Source organism: Heliconius melpomene, chromosome 19, assembly GCF_056956725.1.
Source record: "Heliconius melpomene rosina isolate 202511_hmr_F chromosome 19, ASM5695672v1, whole genome shotgun sequence".
Lineage (NCBI taxonomy): Eukaryota > Metazoa > Arthropoda > Insecta > Lepidoptera > Nymphalidae > Heliconius > Heliconius melpomene.
The window spans coordinates 13,738,901-13,765,536 of NC_140407.1; the positions used below are offsets into that span (position 1 = coordinate 13,738,901).

At 31.7% G+C, this 26,636-nt stretch overlaps 1 protein-coding gene across 2 annotated transcripts; it reads right to left on the reverse strand.

The window, feature by feature from the left end:
- Positions 1-363: 363 nt before the first annotated feature.
- LOC146528936 (ATP-binding cassette sub-family G member 1) lies at positions 364-25,291 on the reverse strand. 2 transcript variants are annotated; one of them, XM_085202826.1, is made up of 11 exons: positions 25,002-25,291; positions 5,465-5,635; positions 5,188-5,324; positions 3,842-3,987; positions 3,385-3,623; positions 2,554-2,804; positions 2,233-2,401; positions 1,795-1,895; positions 1,398-1,553; positions 792-997; positions 364-644 (listed from the first exon to the last, which is right to left on the reverse strand). In XM_085202826.1, the coding sequence occupies exons 1-11, from the start codon at positions 25,198-25,200 to the stop codon at positions 503-505; spliced, it is 1,917 nt and encodes a 638-aa protein (XP_085058952.1). In that variant the 5' UTR covers positions 25,201-25,291; the 3' UTR covers positions 364-502. The 2 variants fall into 2 exon arrangements, with proteins under 2 accessions (XP_085058952.1, XP_085058953.1); XM_085202827.1 differs by lacking the exon at positions 25,002-25,291 and adding an exon at positions 6,081-6,216.
- Positions 25,292-26,636: the final 1,345 nt, after the last annotated feature.

Below are 26,636 nucleotides of genomic sequence, written 5' to 3' on the forward strand. Positions count from 1 at the left end.
TACTTATCAGTTACGTTACGAATTCGAAAATGTCCACTTTTCTGATTATGACCCATTAGCTTTTATATCAAAATCTCTCTTTCTTTCAATCAAATTTTAATTATTCAATCAAACAAATTGTAATTTTTGCTTACTGCAATAAATTTTTGTTTTCTGGTAAAGTTACATGGAAAATGGCCATACCGAATAAGTATAACAAATAGTTTTATTCTCTTACTTTTACTAACTAACTCCGGTCTTTCTCACCTATTAATATTAAAAATATAATTATACAAAATAAATATTAAAGACTTAAATCATAACTAAAATGTAAATTTGAACCCACAATGTAAATTTCAATAATATAGTCGACTAAAAATAATAGCAAGAATAGCGGCTTTAGGACTACATCTTCCACATTATCTTCTCAAATGCTATAACATGGAACGTGGAACTTCATACTAGTCTAAAAATGCATCTTTGAACATATGAAGCCAAGATATTGGCTTTGATAGTACTTCGTTTATCGTACAGCACGTAGCTTCCATTTCAGCAGTAAGAAAGCGGCGGTGCGCAAGAGAAGCAATATGACTGTCAATGCAAGTACGTCCCACCAGAAATTATTTGGAGACATCGCGATCTCTTTTAGGAACGTACGTGGATACCTGTGAATGTTACGAAAAGTTGTTTAGAATTAACTTTTTAATTTTTAACAATATATTCGTATTAACATTATATGTCAGTCCAAAAATTGCTAAAAGTCCTTGAATGTGTAAATAGCAAAAAGACTGATTGATGAGAATGGAACTCACTTATAGTGACAATATTTGGCTTCATTGCAGTCTAGAGTGGGTCGTTCCAGACCATATATTGCTCCAATGTATCCTTCTAAGCCGTATCTCAAGTAGGAGATATAAGAACCCCAGTGAAGATAATACGGTAAGTCACGGAGCGTAACGCCAAAACCGGCGAACATCATCATTGGCACTGATATAGTAGGTCCAAGAAAAGTGCCATTCTGGAAAAATATAAATATAATCTAAAATTGTTTCTAATTAGTAGCTTCGGCACGTTGAAGGTTAGACAGAGGGAACATGGGAACGTGTTAAGACATTCTGTTCCCTTTAAGACACTGCCCGGCGAATTTTGGAGGCATTGTGTTTTCGTTGCAAGTTTGCACTATGCCTCGTTATTACAAAGATGAAATAAAAATATTACATATGTCATTTCCTTAAGTGGGAATCGAACCAGTCGAAAATATTTATAGAGCTATTGGATTTAATATATTTTATATTCATTATTGGTGAAAAGCTAATAATGCTATTCGATAATTTCATTAAGGTTGATATTATTAAGAAATTATATCAATCCTTTCTTTTTTTCCCAATTCTGCCAAAGGATTTGAACGTAATACTTACAACGACGTTAAACACCGCACCGATCATCAACCCGAAGCTCTGAGCTACAAGCACCGTGTACACGGAGATGGCGAAGAACATCCCGAATCGTGCAATATCCAAGGGCTGGGAAGACATAGCATAGACTATCACGCTGAATATTGCGCATGATACTATCTGAAAATATATTAATAATTTTTTAATTGGAATTTAATATATTTAAATAAACAGTAGGACTTATATTTCTTTATTTTTAGCTTCACGCTATATATACTAAGGTTTATAGAGATATTTAAAACCCTTCGTTGCCCGCTCTGCTATGTGCGGGATAAAGCGTGAAGCTAAATAAATATAGCACGCAGCAACTAATAACAAATGTAATAATTGTAAAGTTATTAAAATAATCGTATCCACTTACTGATATAGGTAGATCTACAATTGTTATTGAGATGTAATAGGAGCCAAGAGAATACCATCTGTTGAAATGCTCTTTTAATAAGATTGACATCTCGGAGGGAACTGAAATGAAATAAGATACATATTAAACGTATTGTATGAAATATGGCATGTTGTGTACCAATTTAGATCTTTTAAAACAGAACGTCCTTAAACTACCAGTGCTTATAAAATATTGACTTGGTGCTTACTGAATTTACACGATGAACTTATTAACATCATACTTTAGTCCTCCCTATACTAATACAATAAAGCTGAGAAATTTATTTGGTCGAACATGTTAATCTCAGGAACTACATGTTCAGATTGAAAAGTTCCTGCTATGTCCGGGATACAGTGAAGCTAAAACCTTGTTGGTATAATATTAAAATCAACAATAATCCAACAATGTACAACTTACAAGTTAATATAGTCAACATCATCGGTGACATCATGTGGTGCATCAGTATGGCAAATAATAAGTTATAGTTCTCCAAAACTCTGGATCCCTCGTTGCCCGCGTTAATGAAGAGCGCTCCTAACATCACTCCCACTACTACATTCACTGCTAGACGAAGGTGAGTCATTGTCTGGAAACAGGTAATGAACGATTAACATAAAATTTAGAAAATCCATGTAAACATTGCTTTGTGTACTTATATGCTAACGCCACTACAGCAATTTTTTTTGGAACATGAGGTTAATGATGCTAAAATAAGAATCATGTTTTTGTTAAACTTACAGGGTCACGCTTAGCCTTTAGAAACCCACGCTTTATAAGTACAGATCTTTGATTTGACTGCGACGTTTCTTCAGCTCCTGGCCCCGAATCTTGTTCTTTCATCACGCTTAACGGATACTGTTTTCTTAAAGCTTCCATCGACAGTATACTTTCCGTATCGTCAAACCATGTGAGCGCTTTGCCGTTTTCGGCTTTATTAGTAAGAACGTTTATTTTGTCATCCCCATATTCGCCACATGCTAATTCTATGACTGCAATTAAAAAGTAATATTTAAATATAATTACTTAATCAAATTCAAAATATTCTGTATTCAAATAGACTTTTAGAAGCACTTTCAATCGAATGAACATAAAGGTACCACCGGCTAGGAAAGCAATTCTGCTGAGAAGAGCCGACACGAAAGTCGCTTGTACGATGTATCTTGTATGTGATATTTAAAGATTTATATCCCATTCTATTCAGGAAACTAGTTATGTTTATAATATAGGTTATTTGAGCTGATGATAGTTGTGGCGGTCTGTTCATATCGACATTGGTGGACAATTAAGAAAGATTAATCTATATGATAAAGGACATATTTTATCTTTATCTTAATTCTTGACACTTCAGTGGTCACTTGAACACAGCAGTGGATAAAATACAACATTTAAGCCTGATAAATGAGTACCTTCTATATTTTTGAAATTTTTAAAGTGTTATTCCACACTTAAGAAAAAAAAACCTTTTAGAAAGAGAAGAGAAAAGAAAGCGTATAAATCCCGATACGTTCAAAATTTTATACGTGTTCTAAAAAATATATTATTATTTATAGTATATTTTTCAACACTTACTGTAATCTGCAGGATTGTGATATATAGGGCAAGGTACTCCAGCTTCGTCAAGATATGGAACCAGATTTCTGGTCGTGCCCTGATATAAACATTTTCCCGCGGCCAATACATAAACATGATCGAAGAGAGCGAACAGGGATGCGGATGGCTGATGCACCGTACATACTATTGTGCGTCCTTGGTGCGCGAGACTTCTGCAAAGCTCTACAACTTGGGTGCACGATGAACTGTCCAATCCTCTGAAATTAAAAGAAAAAACAACATACACTTACTGCAATTAAGCTAAAATTCGTATATAAAATATAAAATCAATGCTTTAACAAATTTCTCTTTTTCTTATCGATAAGTCAAAAACCAAAAATGTGCTCTATCTTTGACTTTATGACCTGTAGGCAATATAGTGCTTAAAATATTAATAAATATAGAACTATTTAGAAATAAATGGAGATGTTCTTACGTGGTAGGTTCGTCCAGGAACATGACTAGAGGGTTGTTGATAAGTTCCAACGCGATAGATAGACGCTTACGTTGTCCACCGGACAGCTGCGCCCCGCGAGTGTTCATGTGCTCGTACAAGCCCAAGTTGGTTAAGATGTCTTCTATCTACAAACAAGTCTTTTGTTAGGAAATAAAACTGTATTCATCTTCCGTGCCGCTAACTGTCTTTCAAGAGCCATTTACTATGGGGTGATCACAATATTTCATTTCCACGCGTGGACATCGAACCCACAACCTTCGCGTTTATAGTATTAAAAAAAGTAAAAGTTGTAGAAAGCATTTCTGGAAAATATTGCGTATATTTTCAAATATTTCCAAAATAATTAGTTAATTTACAATTGACATATTTAAAACATAGCACACGTTTACGTATACATATTTATTTAAAGCGACATATTTATATGATAATAAGCTATTTCCAAACAATATTGAATATACATATAACCATCTTTAATACAAAGTTTTAAAAACACAAATCTTATTTTAACAACGCAGCTTATGTATATTTGTTCATAATACATTTAAAATTAATTTTACTTAAAATCCTTGGCCTATAACTGTTATTGTATATTGAAAATGAAAAATATCTAACCTTTTCAAAATGTTATGTTATACTAAGAGTATATAATATATTTATTCTCACATAAATTCCGAATTTTATATTATTCTATCTTGCTAATAATATAAATGTGAGTTTGTGAGGATAAATGTTTGTTCGAATTTCTCGCAAAAAGTACTGAATGGATTTAGATCAAATTTTATAGTAATACTTATAACATGCATCAGAATAACACATAGACTACAATGTATGAAAAGATTTTGTATAATTTGGCTAAAATATAACAACAGTCGATTAGTGTAACAGGCGAAGCCGTGTATGACTTGTGGACCAATAAAACAATCTTAAAGTTTAAAATTAGATTCTCTGGACTCCCAAGTAAGAGATGGCTGGATCCCCTGATGCAGGATAAAAGCGTAATGGACGATGGTATAAATCGTGCAAAGTTGAGTAAAGTGAATCGAGAGGCATTTCCTGACAACAAAGACCGGGGCTTGAATCCGAATAAGAAGATAAGATAAAATATAAGTTGTAAACCAGAGAATTAAAAAATAGATACCAACTTTGGACTTATTGAACTTTTCGTCAAACACGTTCCAACAGTATCTACCTATCTGTGTTGAGGTGTTAAATTATCATTCTTATTAATTTATTACCTTCCAATATGATTCATTATTATGCTTCAGAAAATTACTTATAATGTGTTATTTTGTGTATGAATTTAATGTTAATAAAATGTACCTTACCACTTCTCCTTTCTCGTATTTATCCATTTTAGTGGGCAACTTCAGGTCAGCAGCGATCGCCATGTTTTCACCAACCGTGAGTAATCCTTGCAGTCTATCATCTTGCTGGATATAACACGACATTTTCTTAAATCTTTCTAAAAAATAAATAAAAAAATATAAAATATTATAATTATATATTTTATAATGTTTTATAGTATAAAACATGTATAGTATAAAATATTATTTATATAAACATTATAATTTTTATTTATATTATGTAAAAAAATATACTTACTCATAATTCTTCCTCTTCCGTTAATGAATATCGCCCCTCCAACCCCCGTAATTCTATACCCAGAAAGTACATCCAATAACGTCGATTTTCCTGCGCCTGAAGGTCCCATGATAGCAATAAGCTGGTTAGGCCGTAGTCTTCCGTTAACTCCATGTAGAATTTGTTTGGTTCCTGCAAAATAAAATGCATTTGCTTAATAATTGAAAATAATATGATGATTTTCACATCATTAAAGAGTAAAGACGCTATAATACGCATAACGCATGAGTTTGAGGAATATTACAGATATTAACATTCTATATCCGGATCTATAATAATCTAGAAATAAGATCTGTAACATCCCTAGTTTATTAATAATACTTATATTTTATAAAAAGTTAATAATATCAAAGATGGTGGTACAAAATGTACCTAACTTTTTAAATAATTGGATATCGTATTAGAAACCTACATAAACATATTTTCCAATCGGTCAGACCACTAACGAGGTAGAGGTTTTGATTATGGTACGATTTTTTTTGTGCTGACTGTATCTTGATAGACGTTATTAAATTACAAAATACATACAGCGATACAGCGTGAAGCGGAAAAAAAAGAAATAAGATCAATTACTAACCTAACCGTACTGGTAATTGTTCTCTCTCACAGGTCACGTGTTTCAAATAAAATTGTAAATATTATTGAACGTTCTCCGCTATCACATGAAGTATGAACTGCGCATGCATTGTGTTAAATAAGTAGTCAATATTTATACTGAACAATGATAATATAGACAATTAAACGACAAGAGCTAGTATTGTAGCGTGACTCATTCTAATTTGTTTTTATATTACTAAAGTATACATTTGTATAGTATAATAAAATTAGAACGGGTTCAAAGTACAAGGAATATTAGAATTGTCTTTTATTTTTAAATAATATAAAAAAGTTACATTATGCAGTAAATAATAATAGATCACTACTTTTTAAGATTTTCATTCGGGCGTTATTTTCATTTTCTCGCTCTGGTAAGAAGATGAGCGCGGCGTTAAGTTCCGTCACTCAACACACAATGTCCCTCATATTGGGCGGTGCGTAGGATGCTCAACACTATGTTTCCTGTGCCTACCCTGTTATGTGTATACAACGTAAAGCTGTATAAATATAATTATATATAAGTAACAAAAATATCCAATAGGCGCCATATTATTATTATTATATAGTCTATTGAATAAGTATATAGTTTATACATATATTGTGTACACAAGCAGAATGAAACCTTATCGTTTCACTTGCATATTGTAGCAACTTACTCCGCGTTTATTCTACTGAAACAAGAGCAATCCATTCAATTTAATTAATGTTTATTTTTTTATTAAAAAACATAAAAAAAGATCTTACTTCGTAGGTTCTTATGAATGAAACGTAAATATTGCCGTCGTAGACTTTTTATAATAATAAAAAATAAAATTTAACAGTATATAATAATATTTATTTTTATCATAAAGTAAATTATTAATTTTTAATGCAAATATATTTAACTTCGTGATCTATTAACATAAAACGCAGCTTTAACCTTGCACACATGTTAATTTTAATTCACAAGGATTAAAAAATAAACTCTCTAAAAGTGATCTCTTCCAGAAACCAATGGAATAAAGTGGGAATAGTGCAGAACAAAAATAAATAAATAAAAACAGTTAAAACAAGAGTTTAGAAAATATTACAAAATACTGAATATAAATAGTAATGAATATTCATAAACCTACACGTATACTTCATAAAGTTAAAATTATGTTCTTTGCGATGATATTTATCATTTACGTAAAAAAATAAAACTTTGCTTCGTGCGTTTTGTAAAGTTAAAGGTAAATATGTGGTCAAAAATATCTTCCGTGTCTTTAAAAACAATAATAAACATAATTACAGAGGCATGTACTCGTATATATTTTGAGAATTACAAATAATTGAATGTCTTGAAAAACATTACATAATGTAATAAGCTGTGGCGTAATTATTATTTCCTGGCTCGTGCTCCGGTAAAACAAAGATACACACTTAATACAAAATATCTTCAATTCAGGGGGATTTCAAAATGGAGAGAGGAGTGTCTTCACACTTGTCTCTACCGCTTGTGGTTTTCGGGATAATGCATATAATATAGCAAAAATAACGCATAATCTTTTAATTGGGTTGACTCAGAAACTTATTTTTGTGTGCTTTAATGGTATAATATTTGATATTGATTTCACCCTAATACCACGCGATCTTAAGATAAATGGACTTGGCAGACAAACAGCCAAAGAACAGACATACAGACAGAAAAACAACAAAGTGATGTAGTAATTAATAGGTTTTTTCTTTTGAAGTATGGAATCCTAAAAATGAGATAATCTAATACATAGAGTCAGAGGTTCATACGATTAAGTCTAGCTGTTGGTAGGTACTATATACAAACGAGTATATAAACGAGGTGGAAAGGATTGCGTCTTCCGTGCTGTTATACGATAACCTTTTAACATTTAATACTCTAATCAGCGTCATAAATCCATTATTGGGTAACGTGGAAGTATTTGCTGTTTCATTTTGAACATATTTATTTTAAATAAATAGAAATTTACTGAATAGGCATTTGGTTGCTTGTTTCTTTTTCAAACTTGAGTTTAATGCTGTTAGCCCTACTGGGTTTTTGGAGTGGGTAGGGAAGAGGGTACTCTGTCCCTGAAAAGCAAGCATATCGTGGCTGTTGAGAGAGTGTCGACGGCAGCGAGGGCCTCTCATTTTGAGATTCGAACCTCGGAAGTTGATAACTACAGTTAATTTGTAATAAATTTTCTCAATGTTCATTGAGAAAATTCTATTCTAATAGGTTCTATAAGAACATTTGTAAAAACTTTTTATCCTTTCAATATAGACATAATTTCCCATAGAGTAAACTTGAATGATAGAAATATGCTATCGCCTAAACCTTGCGTAGTTATGGCATGGATGGCAATAGTACGCGGTTTGATGAGTTAATAGTGAACTTTGAACGCAGATATCGAACATTTCATAGGTAAATTTGTAATCACGTAGTTTTGACCCACATACACGTTACACCCACGCTAATAGCGATAATGTTAAATTGCGCAAAACGTATTGTGCAACTATTTTTGTACACATTATTAATTGATATTTATTTTATATATTTTGATAGACAAAAACAATAAAATATTTTTTTTTGTGAAAAATCGTCACATATAATTTATTTTAAGTATTGCCCATCGCTAGCTACCATTTTTTCCTATTTTTCTCGAAGAAATCGAGTTCCGTTACGATAAAAGGCTGAGGCTATAATTTGAAGTAATTTTTCGATGTCTTCGATGATAGTATTAGCAGAACTGCTGATTAGCCAGACCCTGTTCCGTGTGCCATCTAACGGAGCAAATAATAATCAGACGACGTAATATCTGGGGAATATAGCGGGCGAGGTAGGACTTCCTTCCTTTTGAGCATTTCTGACCCCACCAAAATACATAGCAAGACCGTCACAGCCAAGAAGGTTCAGCCGAACCGACTTAAAAGCATCAGAACCAATCATGCTACGTTGTTTTATTATCCACTTATCGAAATAAGAAAAGTAATAGTTTCCACAAATAAATAATGATTTGGCACAAATTCGGACATTATCACACAACTAATTAATTTTTAACAAAAACAAAAACCGACTTCTAACAACAAACTAAAAAGTGAAAAATAATTTAACAAAGATTTTATAATTTTGAAGTCGGTGTCAAGCTAATGCTAATCCCTTACTACAATATCTAATTACTAAGCCTGTTTGTTCTACTGAGCACCGACTTCAAAATTATAAAATCTTTGTAAAATTATTTTTCACTTTTTAGTTCGTTGTTAGAAGTCGGTTTTTGTTTTTGTTAAAAAATAATTTATTTTACGATTTTAAGTGATGGGTAGATCTTAAAATGATGCTTCTTGAACGAGTGGTGATGGTGGTGGTAGTGGTTGTCAACGAGTGGTTGTGGTTGTCCCATGTAAAACTTCATTTAATTAGGTATTATTTTTGCGCAAAGTAACATTTTGGTATATTGACAAGAACATACATAAAAAGTATTCGGGCGAATTGGGAATCTCCCTTTTTTGAAGTTGGTTGAAAATGAGAACATTCTCTTTTTTGAGGTTGGTTGAAAAGAAATGTAACGATCAGGAATCTCACTTCTGACATCGAGTTAAAAAGTTTTTGCTCGTAACTATTACAGTATAATCAATTTTTTACCAAAAAAAACAAACTTTCTCAATTTTCACCGGATTCCATAATCGGAACCTAGCCAAACTTTCACCAAATTATCCTTGAAGTGTATCCTTTCAAATAAAAAAAGAATCATCAAAATCAATTTGCGCGACATTAAGTTATTCGTCTATTTGTCGCGTACATACCTAATGCAAATTTAAGACTTATGTGATTTTCTCATGGATACCATTGTCAGACATGGACCAAAAAAAAATGGGACCATTCGGGAAGCTTCACCTTTCAAATAAAAAAAAAATATCAAAATCGGTTCACCCAGTCAAAAGTTATGAGGTAACAAACATAAAAAAAAAATACAGTCGAATTGATAACCTCCTTTTCTTACAGAAGTCGGTTAAAAACTAAAGGACTATGACGCCACAATAATACCACTAATGTGTTAAAGTTTATTTACCATATATCACATCACAGCTTGTAGATGTTTTAGATATGTCAAAATCGACTAGCGGTAATACCTTCTCTATTGACAAATAGCGAGAACTAGTTGAATCATCCAATTAACGCTATTGCTTGAAGCTCTGCTAAGTTTTTTTTATGTTGGCTTGGTTTAAAAATTTCGTTTTCACTAAGAAAATGTACAAAAATCATTTGTTTTATTATTAAAATATCGCATTTTTTCTTTTGCATTAAAATATAAATACATAATAAAGAGTCATAGCACTAGAAGTGGCTAGTTCGCGTAAGGGCCTTAAGGTAATTTAATATTAAAGCCACCTTGATACAGTATCTGGTACGCGACCAATGTGACCAGCCTGCCTTCACAGCCCGCTATAGACCGCATTTACTTTTAGAGTATGGATTTGTTTGGAACTCCTTTAGAAACATAATGAGGCATAATACTTCGAGGCCAGTCGTAGCATAGGGGCACAAGGTGTGACTGTGAGTTCGATCCCCATTCTAGGACGCAACACGCAATGCCTATTGAATTGGGGAACGGAGTGTCTTAATACTAGGTTCCCTCAGGCTACCCTGCTGTGCGCGGGATACAGCGTGAAAAAGGCACTATTATAAATATAAAATTTCAGAGTATCGATATTACTTACATAGAGCCTTGTAATACAACAGTGATAATATACTCCTATAATTATAAGATGAACCTATAACTCAGTCGTAATTAACGTGTTGAGAAAATTGTAATAATATTTTTAAATGACTAGGTGACCAGTACATAAGGACAGCTTGATTAAGTTTATACCACTTGTAATACAATAGAAGTCAATACCTTCTCTACTTACACAACTGCAACGATACGAGTTTCATTCATAAAGAATAATAAAATAACATTAAACACTGAGTAATACCTTTGTACGTACATTTCTACTGTTATAGAAATATATTTTTTAAAACTAGATTTGTGTAAAGTTCTTGTGTTTTCTATTTTCTATCTTCTAGATCGTTCTATCTTTATTTTGAGAAGACGATAAACAAAAGAGTCCATCTTTTAAGTTCACGCTGTATCCCGCCCATAGCAGGGTAAGCAGAGGTGTTAAGGCACTCCGTTCCCATTGAGGCACTTCCGCTCCCCACTCCCCGCCGAATTATTGAGGCATTGCGTGTTGAGTGGCGTAAGTCAAGGCCGCACTGCGACGTTAAAAATAAATTAAAATAAAATTCTGGTAGCATTTGTGTTTAGATTATTTAATATGAGTAAAATAGTAGGCTACAAAAATATATCGCAATCGACAATATAAAATCTAAGTATCATTGACCTCTAGAGCTAATGCAAACTAGAACAGTGTTTATTACAAACGCACTTCGCGTGCTTATTTATTTTGTGCAGTATTTTTTTAATATATACCTACCTACCATAAGCGTTTATATGTAATAATAAAAAAATACATATAAAAAACGGTTAAGTCGAGTTCGCCCTTGCAGCTTCCATACCAATTTGAGGATTGTAGGTCAAAGGGAAGTACAACTTAGAAAAGTTGACAAACTTAAATCTGCGGGCATATACACTCATTTTGTAAGAAATGAACTACAAATATAAGTTTGTTATATTTTTTTCTACGAAAAAAAATAGAACTCTAAAAAACAACTTCACGCTTTTTTCCACATAAATTCCTTTCTTTTTAGAATTGCGACGCCCAATTTTTAAGAGATTGTGATAAGTAGATGATTTTTTTTGTTAATTTCTTTTGCGAAACAGCGTGTGAGTATGTCATGAGTAAACATCGGAGATCCATATTTGCATATGCAAATGCATATAATGCTATTTTAGGAGCGTTATTGCATATTTTTGTACTTTTTCATTAATAATGCTTATTTTCAGTAATTACACGTACGTGTATACGTGTTAAATGTGTTGTATAACGCTTAACACGTATACATGCACATCTAGCTATTAAAACTCAATGCACGCTTGTATTAAAATACCGGTCTCGAAGGAATAAAGAAAATTGATGCATTTATCAACAGCATCAGACAAACTCTGCCTGAAGAGGTTACTGTAGAAATGGCGTCAGTCGACGTTGAAAGGTCATTCTCAATTAATAAATTCAATTTCAATTAATATTAAGTGACAAACGTTACTAGTTTACTGCAGAAACTGCCGGGTGGTCCGAGCCCACCCCGGAATAGTCTGGCAACCCCAGAAATTTAACTTATAACAAAATGTGCCTCAAAACATAAAAAAACATCATTTACACGAACATATCTGTTCAAAGCTATCAGTCCAGCCGTTACTTATCTATTTTTCTACTGTATCTAATATTACATCAACGGAAATGTTGTAACGCATATTTTGTAATTTAAAAATGTCGTATTTGCGTAGTTATGCAAAATATTACTAATTTAGTCTTTTAATTTGCGGCATGTTTGTCATTTAATATCAAACTTACGAGTACTTGTTTTAATCAATAATTTGCATAAAATGTATGAAAAAAATCTATGTCGACAAACTTCTTTGTTTTATTTGGACGATGTGACAAGCATATAAATACTACCAATAAGTTATCAAATTGCGAAAAGAACTGAGAACAACATAATAGGAAATTCGTTTTAATGTATACTTCCCCATACGTACCATATATTTTTACGTCAATGCTTTGTGTATAGTACGGTCGGCGAGTCATGGCCGCGATGAAGATGGTTGGTTGTACAGACTTAATTTTAGAATTTTTCTTACTTTTGTTTTGTCCCCAGTGTACATTTTCGCATGAAAAAGCTTATAAAACCTAATTTGCCACAACTAGTTGACCGTACTGTACTGTTAGTTGTCATTATGAGGTGCTACTTCAAGGTAGCTTTTTTTGTTTTTATTGACGTACTTGAACTTTGATATTGTTTATCGATTAAAAATATGTCAATATTTTTTTATTATTTTTTAATGGTTTAATAAAATAATTTTAATAATGCAATAAATCAAAATTTAACCACTTTTAGTTACAATTGCTTTGTGGGTAATTATTATATCAAAAATCTGAAGATTTTAATAGTTTTACAAAAATACTTTAAAGGAATAAAGAAACTTTATATGGCTTATTGTTTATCTTTACATCCAGTTTCTTGATATCCCACTGCTAGTGATGTGACCGAGAATTGCGAAAGCCGCGGTTAAAATCTACTTGATTTTAGCCCTGCCATGAAATAATAATATTGAGAAATTTACCAATTATTATAAAAAATATATATTAAAAAAAAACCAAGTCAATAAAAACGTATAAAAACAAGCCCAATAGCGCAAAAAAGTATTGAAAGTTACGGACCCATTTATCAACAAATTAAATTGGTAGTTTTATGATACACAACCGGGTTAGATTTTTTCTTTTTGGTGTTTTTATACATATTTATTTCCTTTTTTTACTTAGAGTAATATATACATATTTTACACGCATATTTACACATTATATGCCAATATATTTCGGTACGGCCTATATTCATATCAGCTGCTTACGTCAAACGTTCACTGACATCGTGATAAGGCAGTAGTATTGTGATCAAACTCAACACGTGTCTTTGTCTTCTACGGGCAAGGACCTGGTACATAACAACTTGTCAAGTACTTACTCAATAAATAAACTAATATAAATCTTTTATTTTAGAATCCCTTAGATGATAAAGGGATATAATAATCGGAAAGTCCTCACGAAAATATTTTATACTTAAAAGTATTAAGTAGTTAAGTATTTCTTAGCATTTTTTTTTATATAGCATCGTACTGTATCTCGTAAATAGCAGGATAGGCAGAGGGGACCTGGGAACCTAGAGTTAAGATACTCCGTTCTTATTAAGGCACTTCCGTTCCCCACTTTCCGCTAAATTCGGGAGACATTGCGTGTACAGTCACAGATTTCCTCGATACAAGATACTTTAACGTGCTCTTAAGGTATTTTTTTATTTTCGTATTTTTTTTTATTTTGACATGGAACCCTAAAAAATAAATATTATATATGTGAACAGTATAACTTACATGTGAACAGTTTAAAAATATAAAATATTAATTATGTCCAAACAATGGCCAGATACATTGTAATTGAAATTGTAAGGATATAATATCTTGGGATTTTTTTATTTTTGCGCACTCTGTTTCATTGTTATCAATTAAGATTACGAAGCTGAAAATAGTTTATAATTTAAATGGTAACATAAATGTTGTTTTATTTCAACTTTAATTATATCACGATATTAAAAAAAAAGAATTACGTTAGGTGCAAAAATTTATGTCAGTTATTATTTTTAGTGCTCATAATATATATAAAATATTTTTTATCGACAATTTTACAGATTAAAAATATTTATTTTTAATATCAAGGCAGGATTGTCGAGAATAGCCTCAATATGGCATACGAAGTTTCGTTCCACGTTTAAACCTAATAAAAGTTATCTCAATGTCAAATGCCAATCAACTATTAAGTACTCCTTGCGTATCCCCAAGAAATTTAAAATACAAAACAACATTCATAATGCCCATTTAAAACATCGATTTTTTACTGCATTCGTAAATTTTTTTTTTCTGTGTACGAAATAAATCTGCAAACAGATAATTAATCTATATATATAAAAGGACTTGTCCTCACTGACTGAGGTAAGACGCGCGCACAGCCGTAACCGCTGATGGTAGAAACAGAAAATTTGGACAGATGTTTACTTTTGTAATCTGGACATCCACTAAGAAGGGATTTTGAAAAATTTTAACTCTAAAGGGGTGAAATAGGGGTTGAAAGTTTGTATGGAATTTTTTTAAAAGTATTTAATTGAATACGTGTTTCATCGTTTTCTAGAATTCTCCCCCTAAGGGTGCAAATAAGGGGTTGAAAGTTTGTATAGAACTTTTTTTAAATCGGCACCAATTTTTATAAAATTTTAAATTTAGACTCTTAAAAATATTTCATTGAACACATGTATCGTGGTTTATTAGAATTGACCCCTAAATAAGTAAGCGAAGCTGCGCGCATCCGCTAGTTGTTCATATTTACTATGAGGAAAATAAAAAAAAGTTAAGTATGAAAGTCAGATGAAATAACGTAGGATTTGCGATTTTGAAAGTAACAAATTAATAATTTAATAAAAATTGAATTTTAAATATGAAATATATACTTGCTTGTCCGTATAAGTACAGTCGTTTTTTGTATACAATTTTCTATCATATCGACTATCAGCACAACATATATGTACCTACTTACTATATCTTTTATAACAACGACGTCACTTCCGAACATAGTATAAAGCGTATTTTCAAAGAATTTCTTTTATTCTTCATATGACTAACGTAAACCACGCCTTGATAATCCTTCATTTAATACATACATATTGAACTTTGATCGTCATTGAAGTTATCAAATTGTGAATGTTGCTAATTGCAAGGCCTTGGCATGACATTGGCTGAATAAAAAGAAAATCGATGATTCTAATAGGTGTTACTTTTGTTATCAAAATGAATGGTGGGAGATAGTGATAAGGTCACATCCGGGATCCCAACATATTTGCAAAACATTTTCTATTAACTATTATAACTATGATTTATATCTTATATGTAATTATATTTGCGTCTATTCTTGATATCGATAATAATATTTCATTGAAACACACTGCAAAATGTCTTCCTTTGTGTGTATTGCAGTTAATTGATTTATTAGACTTATTTATAATTTTATATATAAATAAGTATATTATTATTTATTTTGTTTGACATTTACATATCTTTTATGTTTTTGAAAACTTATTTGGACAATTCATGGAAAACAAACCTCGCTAGGCTATTTTAATTTCTGTATTTAATAGATACCATCATTATAGTTCATTATTATAGATTTTTGATTTTCTCCAAGCCCCACATAACGTGCCCTAACATTTTTCTACACAGCATCTCCTTAAGAGTTATAAGATGTAACATTTAAGTGACCTTTTCCAGAAAGTCAACAAAACAACGAAAGGTTTACTTAAGAAAATAAAAATAAAATGAAATTAGTCGAATTAATAGTACAGCAATTAGAATTGAATGATAGCGTGTTTTAAAAACCAACCTTCAATACAAAAGGAAAAAACCAAGAATAACGAAATTTATATTAAACATAAGAAACAAATTATGTAAGCATTATGAGTAACTAGTAAGTCTAACGCATGCATACCTACGACCTAAATATATTTATCAGATAAATTTAATTGAGTATTATAACATTATAATAAAATGAATACTCATAAAAAAAATAATAAGATCTTTCACAAGATTTCAGGGCTGTAGCGTTTTATTTTACCATATTGTCGTTAGCATTAAATTTACAAATTTAAAATTAAAATTAATAAACTTCACTCATAACAATAAAAAAAACTTATTCACTTCTTCAACACTCTTATATAAAAGGACTATGTAGAATAGGCGACTTTCTCCTTCTCTCTTCTTTTCCTTCGCTCTAATAGCAATTTCTTCCAAGTACTGTGGGATATCCCAAAAGAAAATACTAATAGGTACTTATTTAATTTCATAAAATAAATGAGTAGGTATATCCTAAATCTAATAAATAATTAATTTAGTTGGCTTAGAGAAACTAACGCTGTATCTCGCACATAGCAGGGTAGGGAACCTAGTATTAAGACACTCCATTCCCCCCTTTCTGGACATTACTGGAGGCATAGCGTGTTGAGTGGCGGAACTCTACGCCGCGCTGTGCCTCGACACCAGAGCGAAGATAGGAAAATATAAATTTAAATAAATATTTCATTTTCCTCGAATGGGGATCGAACTAGTCGCGTTTACTGTCACACTCTTTGCCTCTGCACCACGACTGGACTCAATAATTTATAAGTATGTAGATAAATATGTAATATACGCATATGTATGAACCTATGTAGTGTCTAATAACTATGTATTAAATACTTATTTAATACACAATCTATAGATAAGAGAGCAATCGTTGCACAGCGGCACGAAATGCGACTGAAAATCGGACAGGTTGTGGGTTTGATTCCCACTCGAGAAAATAAAATATTAAATATTTTCATTTCCTCGCTTTGGTAATGAGGCAAAGCACGGCGTTGAATTCCGCTACTCAACACGCAATGCCTATATAATTCCGAGGAAGTGTCTTAATGGGGTCGAAGTGTCTTAACACCAGGTTCGCTCTGCCTTCCCTGCCATGTGCGGGATAGATGGTGAAGCAAAAAAAAAACATAAAATAAGTCGTCTTTAAGTGTCCATTGTCTCAATTCTAATTTTAACATCTATCAATCTATTCTAATTTTAACATATAACATATTAATATCTATCTATATAAATAAATCTAATTTTAACATTTACTGTTTACACAGTTTCTTACGTATACTTAATGGAAATTTTATGATCATTGATTTGTAAATAAATAATATGAATGTGTGAATATCAATTATTAGTTTTAGTAAGCTTATTATTTTTAATTATTATTATATCAAAACATGTATTATTTCTAACGATATTATTTTGTTATTTTCTATGTACAGCGATATTAAAGATAATAATCTACGGTCTAAAGTTCGAGGAGCCGGATATATTAGCAAAATGTATAGTAATTACAACGTTTAATCGTGTAAAAACATGTGGAGGTAATTTGAGTAATATTAATTGTTGACCACTGTAACGTTTATCTGCGACAGCAAATGACACTTCTTCGTCTCATCCATCTTTCTTTGCTCTACCTTTATCTATACCTATATTATAAATTCGAAAGTAACTCTGTCTTTCTGTCTGTCTGTCTGTCTTTTACGCAATCAGGGCCAAATCGCTTATTTAATTGTCATAAAATACTCATATAGAGATACTTGAGGGTCTCGGGATGAACATAGGATATTTTTTTTTCTCATATTTGTAATATTTTCGATATATATCAATATATTAAAATACTTATTAATTTGACATGCAATTTATTCCGCCATGTTAATAACAACCGTCGTTGCAAAGCAACGATTTGCAAAGTTTGTTGTTAGAAAACGTCACCCAAAATGAGCTTGCTTAACGCATCTCTTTATTGCAAACTGAAAATAATTTCATAAATATTCGTATAGTTTAAGCGGGCGCAGCTGCGTTCAGGTCCACTAGTAATACACTAAATTCAAGACTGATTATATTTATAAATCAGCTTCACGCTGTATCCCGCACATATCAGGGTAGGTTCCAGGTCCCCTCTCACTACACCCCTGTACCAGAGGAGCTACAGTTGCGTTGATAGATATTTAGTATTTACAAAAAAAAAAAACAGACATTGGCAATTTTTTATTTTCTTCAGCTTCACGCTTTTGTTTACTGGAACGAGGAAATGGAAAATATTTACGAACAGCCACTACCCTAACTGGAGATCAAACTCACACCATCGTCTCTACTATGAGACACTGTATCTACTACTGCGTCACGATGGCCTCGACAAAGTATAATATTATGCATTTTTGCATAATTTCGCCATCATAATGTGATATACATCTTTTACAGATAAACGAGGTTTGCGAGGTTATACAAGAATAAAATTAAGAATGAAAAAATTATTATAAAAAAGTTGTATAGTCGTTGCTTCAGCCGTAATTTCTTGATGTTTGTATTTGTTAACAAATCAATAACCTTAACATCGTGTAACAGTTAAGTAACTGAACTAGACTTTGACTTTGACCGTAAAAAATATATTAAGGTTGTAAAAATCTTGTAAAATTGTGTTTTTATTAATAGTTTATATTAAAAATATGTATAGTTAATAATGAATTTTGTTGTATATAAAAAACTCGAACATTTAATAATGGCCCTAGTAATCGACAAGCACCAATGATCGAGATCTTGTTTTTAACATCCAAAAATAAGGATATAAATATGAAAATGTTGAATATTGAAATAAATGCATATGAGTATTGTGCTAAAGCATAATAAACTTAACGTTTTCCCGCCATTTCTGTTTGCTACTTTAGTACGTGTTGACGGCGGAACTCAACCCCGCGGTTTGAATCGTTACCAGAATGAGGAAATAAAACTATTAAATATAGCATTACCCTGAGTGGGAATCGAACCCACAATCGTCGCGTTTACAGTCTCACACAGTGCCCCTGCGCCACAACGACGGCCTCAAAAACCCTCTCGAAATGCCTTAGATTTAATAATCGCCGCCTTTATTAGCAAATTTAAAACAAATTACATTTAATTTAAACTTTGAAACTATAAATAAGTATTAATAGTTAATCATTAATGTTGAATGTGAACTTGGAAAGGGGCAAATATTAGTCCTTGTACGTGAGGGGGACAGAGGCGGAAACGTTGCACCAATTGAGTTGATTGAACTCAGATGTCGTGATGTGTGGCTTATTTGAATTTGGAACATAACGCTGTCAATATACCTGCATTGATTATAATTAATCTGTATTAATTATAGTTTTATTTAATTTAAGTTATACTTTAATTTAATTCGATGTTCAAAAAAATATATATAAATAATATTATTAAAAAAAAACAGAGTCAATCGTTTACAACCCGTGTATTAATTTCTAAGTCATTAAACAGATATAAGACTCTATTTAAAAATATAAAAAGAAATATATTTTTAATTGATATAATCTTAAATGAATAACATTATAAAAATGTCTAAGCGGGCGAACCCGCCAATCTTATTATAGCCAAATTAAGCAAAATCTTTACATAATCTGTAGGTTATATGTTATTCTAATGTATAAGCTATATTACTGTAAAGTTTTATCTAAATTCATTCAGTAGTGAAAATGGAACAACATCTATCCTCACAAAGTAACTTACATTTATAATACGGGTCCGCCCGCTTAAAAGTAATCTAAATTATATAGAATCTTTACATTAATTCTAGCATATTATGTTGTTGATGATGTTGTTATTCTGATGTTTAAGTTATATAAAGTTTCATTTGAATCAGTTCAGTAGATTTTGCGTGAACTGGAACAAGTATCACAAACTTTCACATTTATAATATTAGCAGGAAGTAATGAGTACGACATTTCATAAATTGATATGCAGTGTAAATAAACTAGTTATTTCTTGCAATTTAACATAAAAAAAAACACTTTAGGTAGAGACCGCCTACTCTTAAACTAAACTTAGAAACACATACAAATAAATATGTTCTCACACGCAAGGCACTATTATTTCATCCAAAATTTAATGAGATGGCAACATAAAAAAATATAGAAACTTTATGATAAGAATTATGTTTTTGGGTAGGGTAGGGTTTTTAGGGTATTTTTTTTTTCGGTCTAACTATCCTTTATTTTATTGCAAGTTCTCACTACTTGTAAAATTTCATAATTGTATGTCTAAGGAAAATAGCCTATGGGGGTTGGATGACGCGTTGAATTTCAAACTAAATGCAGCAAAAACAATGTATAAATGCTCCCATATTTTGATTGCGGTTGTATTGACTTACTTTCCTGTGCTCCAAGGGACCGTAGACCTGAATGTTTGATATTTTCAGCGTGATATCTCCACGTGTCACAATCTAGACGGACAGCAAAGTTATCTTTTAAGGGTTTTCTTTTTTTCCATTTGAAGCACGGAACCATAAAAAGATATTTGTTTCTTGTAAGTATGAAAAACTATATTTTCGTAATTTAATCCTATTGAAAATCGTTGTCGAAATTCATATCTGCGATAATGTTTAAAATATTATGAAATTATCGATATAGTCCTTAGAAACGAAAACGGAGTACGAATATAATAAATATCGATAATAATTGTGATTAAATATATTATCATAATTAATAATCACACGAGGAATATAATAAGATTAGGAAATCGCAACCTTGGTTGTTATCTATGTAGTTCTTCTATTTTTTCTGCATATTGCATTATATGCATAATTAATTTTACATTTTATTACTTTGTCAATAGACTTCGTGGCTTCGTGGTTACAATTAGCATTACATTGTATCGTGAGCTCGTCTGTAACTACATATGTAGTGTATCAAACGACAATTTTATAAGTTATTCTTAAACACAGACAATCATTTAATAATATATATGAAAATAATACTTGTAGATATATATAAAATAAAATAGTTATTAAAAGAATCTAGAAAGATATTACAAAACCAGTCTAAGTATTCTTAAAAATGAAATCAGGAGGGCAAGTAAATCCTAATTTATATTCGATAAATAATTTTCAACAATAATTTACAATTAACTCCGTCTCAGTAATAAACAAAATAATGATAATTCAATTCAACTGACAAAAGTATGCAATTTTTATCAATTGTTCTTATGACATAATTTTTATTAATAAAAACTTACTCTAGTATCAAAATTTTTTAAATGTAATTGCTAAGTATTAAAATTGTTTTTTTTATATAACTATATAATTAGGTATATGTATGTATTTCATAAATTATTTATATTGTAGGTGTAAGACTGGCATGTTGTACACCTGTGATTGCGGCTCCGATTTGTATTTTGTTTTTAAGTTTTGTTATTTTTTAAACTTGTTCGCTGTATTTTTGTTCTAAATAAATAAACACAGATTAATAGTCAAGAGCAAACCAAATAAATAATTTTAAATAGAAGTATGCAGTTAAAGTACCACCAATAAATACTCAGGCAGAAAGAACTCTTTATTAGTGGAAATGTAAACTTATTTTATTTAAAAAGAGTCCAGTCCGCCTAAGCATTATCCGCTCATGTCTCTTTCGCGATGGAAACCGGGTTCAGAACTTGGTTTACGTACAAGTAATTTTATTTATTTTGTTTAATAAAATTCAAGTTTTTCTTCTTAAGCAATATTGACATGACAAAAAAAATGTATCTAATTTACAATATCGCTTATATTGTACCGATACCGACTACCGGTATAATAATTGGTCATTGATATTTCCATTTTTCTTAATGACATGTAATACTAGCATCATGCTTCGTGTTAATTCGCAGCATATCTAGGTCAACAGGTAAATACTTAAAGCTTTCTTAGATTCAGTTAACAAGATTGGCAAACATAATTATTTTAAATATATAGTTGCATTAAACCAGTCTTTCTGTATCCCGCATTTGGAGGCATTGCGTGTTGAGGGGCGAAATTCAACGCCGCTCTGCCTCGTTACCAGAGAGTAAGGAAATGACAATATTAAATATTAAATTTCCTCGAGAGGGAATCGAATCCACAACCTGTCGCGTTCACAATCGCGATTAATTCCTTTGAAGAATTTCATCATTAATTTCATAGATTGCAGATTATTTGAAATTTATACTAATATAATAAAGCGGAAGAGTTTGTTTGTTTGTTTGTTTGTTTGTTTGTTTGAACGCTAAGATCTCTGGATCTACTGGATCGATTTATTTTGTTTTTGTTTTGTATGAAAGCTGCATTCTTCAGAAGTGCTATAGGCTATATAACATTACATTACACATATATACTAATAAATTAAAATACTTTCTAATTTGACATGCAATTTATTCTGCCATGTTAATAACAACCGTCGTCGCTACGCGACCGCGTTCGTTACCGCGTCATTTTGATATTCATCATTTTAGCATTTCATCTAGATTGAAATTATATTTCTATAGAAATTATATTCTTATATTTCAAGCAGGCGTAGCCGCGTCCGGGTCCGCTAGTATAATATAATTATGGCAATTAAAGTAATGCAAATTGTAATAGGTATAGATTTCTTCATATCAGAAAACGAAGCACTGACGTAGCTTACTTGGTTCATACTTTAAGGCAATGACCGTTATTGAGCTATAAAAATAAATATATATTTTGTAAACTCATTTTATATGTAGGTATACTTAGTATATTCTACTAAAAAGACAAGTTTTTAAAAAACATCCAGCCTTGCTACTGGCCTTAAACAGGGTTGACTTTCAACAAATAGTATAAATGATAAAATATTTATATAATGGTTGTCTAACTGGGAACCTAGTGTTAAGACACTCCGTTCTCCATTTTCCGCCGAACTCCGGACAATGCCTCCAGTAGCGTATACTCAACATGCATGAATAAAATTAAATATTCATTTAAATCATTCAATTGACTTCATTTATTGTTTTAACTTTAAGCGATAGAAATAAATAGAGCACCTAACTCACCAGTCGCTATTTTTGACTAAAAGCAATTAAAAATTTAATGTAACTTATACTCTTAACGTAACTTGTACTCTTTAACTAATAATGAATTGAATAATGAATATTAACACCGTTATCTTAGGCCTTAGGGGCAGCCGGCAGTGGTACAAACGAGTGACTGGTAACAAGGCAAAGCGTGGAAAGCAGAAAGAAAGCCTCGAAAATTCGGCGGGAATCTTTAATAAAATCTTAGCACGATTGTTTATTTATATACTTTCGTATGGTCGCATATATCGAAGATCGAAGTAAGTTGCTTTTTGAACCTTATAACTGCGTTTTACTTGAGATAACCCGTTCTCGTCGCATCGCAAGCAAAAACTTGTCCAGATGAATCACGTCAAGTAAACCATAACATGTTACGCAAAGGAAATTATAATATTTTGAATTTGCTTAACACTAGAAATAGGCCAGAGGCCAGTCGTGGCCCAAGAGCACAAAGTGTGACTCTAAAATCGATTGGTTGTGGGTTCGATCCCTACTTCATTCTTCGCTCTGGTGTCAAGGCAAAGCGCGGCGTTGAGTTCCGCCACTCAACACGCAATGCCTCCAGATAAGTGCGAAACGGAGTGTCTTAACACTAAGTTCCATGTGCCTAACCTGCCGTGTGCGGGATAGGTACAGCGCAAAGCTGTTTTTTTTTATTTTACTACAAATAGGCTTCGAAGTAGACTGTCAAACAAATGTTTAATTTTAGGCGTATAAGGAATCGTAGGAATTATCTATATATATATAAAATCGAAAGGTCACTCACTCATCAAGAAATCTCAGAAACTACAAGTGCTAAGAATCTCAATGCTCTGCATAGGAGTTACTTATAGGACGTAGGTGCTCGCTAAGACGGGAATTTACAATATTCGACTTCTAAGGGGTTGTTTTTGGGGTCGAAAGTTTGTATGAAACTTCGTTACTACAAATGCTAGGAGTCTCAAATTTTGCATAGACGTCACTAGGACGTAGTCATGGAGACAGAAATTAATAATAACATAGTTCACGCGGGTGAAACCGCGAGCGGGCCGCTAGTTAATAATATATATAAAGTAATTTATTAATTGATATATTTATTTTTACGTGAAGGTTTTAGAAGGTCAAGAACTTAGTACATATGTACCTATACGATAACATTGGCATGTCAGCATAAACGATTGTAAGAAGATACGAAATATAATATCAAATAGCATAAGATTAGACATCATCAATTTTATAAGCTTAATTAAAATAATTTAAAATTCATATACTAAACCAATAGATATATAACGTCAGTTTTATTTACACACCAGCTAAGAACTTTCTTAAAAGCTATCTCGGTTAAGAAATTCGCCAATTAAAAAAAAATATTATAATATGTAGATCTAAATAATATTTATTAATAATACCACTTAACTTATAATAATATCATTATTATCTCGTTAAGAGTTAACCAGGAACTGTATGTATTAATATTTTTTGTTTAATGACGCATATTAGATCTGAGCGTTTAACACTGTTTACACAATAAACGAACGTTGTCATTATTAACCCTTAACCTACGAACAATAACAATAGCAACAGCAATTAGAAATCTCTGTTTCAACAAATAATTCCTTTTGTGTCCCTGACTTCTTGTTTATTGTATTAATTTATTGATAACTATAAAAATGATATATTTATTAACTATTTAAATATCATTAAGCAAAATACTTAGTTATTAAAACAATTAAGTGCTAAACAATGATATTATAAATTGACTCTACCTTTATTTATTCCCAGTGACACAGTGCACGTGATGTTTGTAAATTGGATGTCAACAGGTTCCTTAGTCGGTACTTTGGCCAGACCTCTTGCCTGGCTTTGGGATGGTCCAGGTGTGATGACAGCTTCGGAATTTCCCGTTTCATCAGTCCTGTACTCCACATTCCCCTTTTCCACAATTTCAGCCCCCGCGAGCATCATTATATCGAAATATGATCACATATAATAGATATTTAATATAAAGAACGCGCGTGCGCTGTACACGACGACGCGCGATAGAATGCGCTGGCGCCTGACGTCTATCAAAAGTCTTTTGTTCTTCTAAATAATTATATGTACAGTTCCTCGCTAATTTGCAAATGTTCAAGATAAAGACTTTTGTGTGATACAATGCACTTTGCACAGCCACTTCGTTGAAACAGCAAAATCTTACGCTTTTGTCATAGGTGTTTTAAATATAAAACGTTATCCTAACAAAAACAAAAGATCGTCGCATACATAATACATACAGAGCAAGCAGTAGCTGTAGGTATAATATTTTCTTGGATTTATAAAATTATTATTTTATATCTAACAATAACAAATAACATTATATTCTTCCTTATTTCCGCCCTTTATTCCTCATATAATAGTTTCCAATAATTTATTTAATTTTACCTTTTTAATTAGTCATGTTAGGTGTTCTATATAATTTTATATTTTTATATTATGTCTTTTGTTTATCATGAAATTATATACAATTGAATGTACAGCGCCATCTCGAAGAATAAGAAATCTGAAGCTAATGCTAAAAATCTGAAGTAATAATAATAACAATCTTAATAGTAATTCAACTATTAACTAGATGGCGCTGCATGTACATTATTTTACATCAGCTTCATGCTGTATCTCGCAAGGTACTCACCAGGGTAGGCAGATTGAACCTAGTGTTAAGACACTCTGTTCCCCATTTTCCGCCAAATTTACCACATTATTTTTATTTATACATATAAATAAAATTGAAGTGTCATTAATCGGGCATTAATCCCGGCTATTGCCAGGGTCTGCCTTCCTACTCAACTTACTCCACTTTTCTTTAGCGTCCTCGGTGGTTAGACCATTGGTTCTCATGTCCTGCATCACGACATCCAACCTGCGCTTCCTTGGGCGTCCAGGAGGTCTCACTTCAGGATCTAAGTCGTGGGCATGAGCGTGCGACTATAAATGTGACAGGTTGTTGGTTCGATTCCCGCTCAAGTAAATGAAATATTTAATATTTCCTCGCTCTAGTTTTTAGTTTTGATACTCTACCTAGAAGCAATGTCTCGAGAATTCGCCAGAAAGTATGTATGTGCGGGATGCGGTGTGGAGGTAAAAAAATATAACATAAACACGTTAAATTACATAAACAAAATATTCTCAATTCTCTCAAATTAAAAAGCATATATAATATTATGAAGCATACAATGACTCTATAAATCCTTTTTTTTCGAAGAAATGTAAATTGCTATTTTTATAAATAAGGGGGAAAAAAGTGATATAATTATATTACATTAAGCCGAGCGTGCAAGCGCGAGACAAACGATAGAATTCCAAACAATTTACATTATTACTTATAATGAATCTGTATAATTGTATAATTAGTTATAATTGAGGCC

Excerpts from the sequence above, each read along its gene's own strand:
- LOC146528936 (XM_085202826.1), bottom strand. The coding sequence starts at position 25,200 with ATGATGCTCGCGGGGGCTGAAATTGTGGAAAAGGGGAATGTGGAGTAC. Across the intron at positions 5,325-5,464 it reads CGGAAGAGGAAGAATTATGA|AAAGATTTAAGAAAATGTCG; the intron begins GTAAGTATATTT and ends TTTATTTTTTAG. Across the intron at positions 3,624-3,841 it reads TTCCTGGACGAACCTACCAC|AGGATTGGACAGTTCATCGT; the intron begins GTAAGAACATCT and ends TTTTAATTTCAG.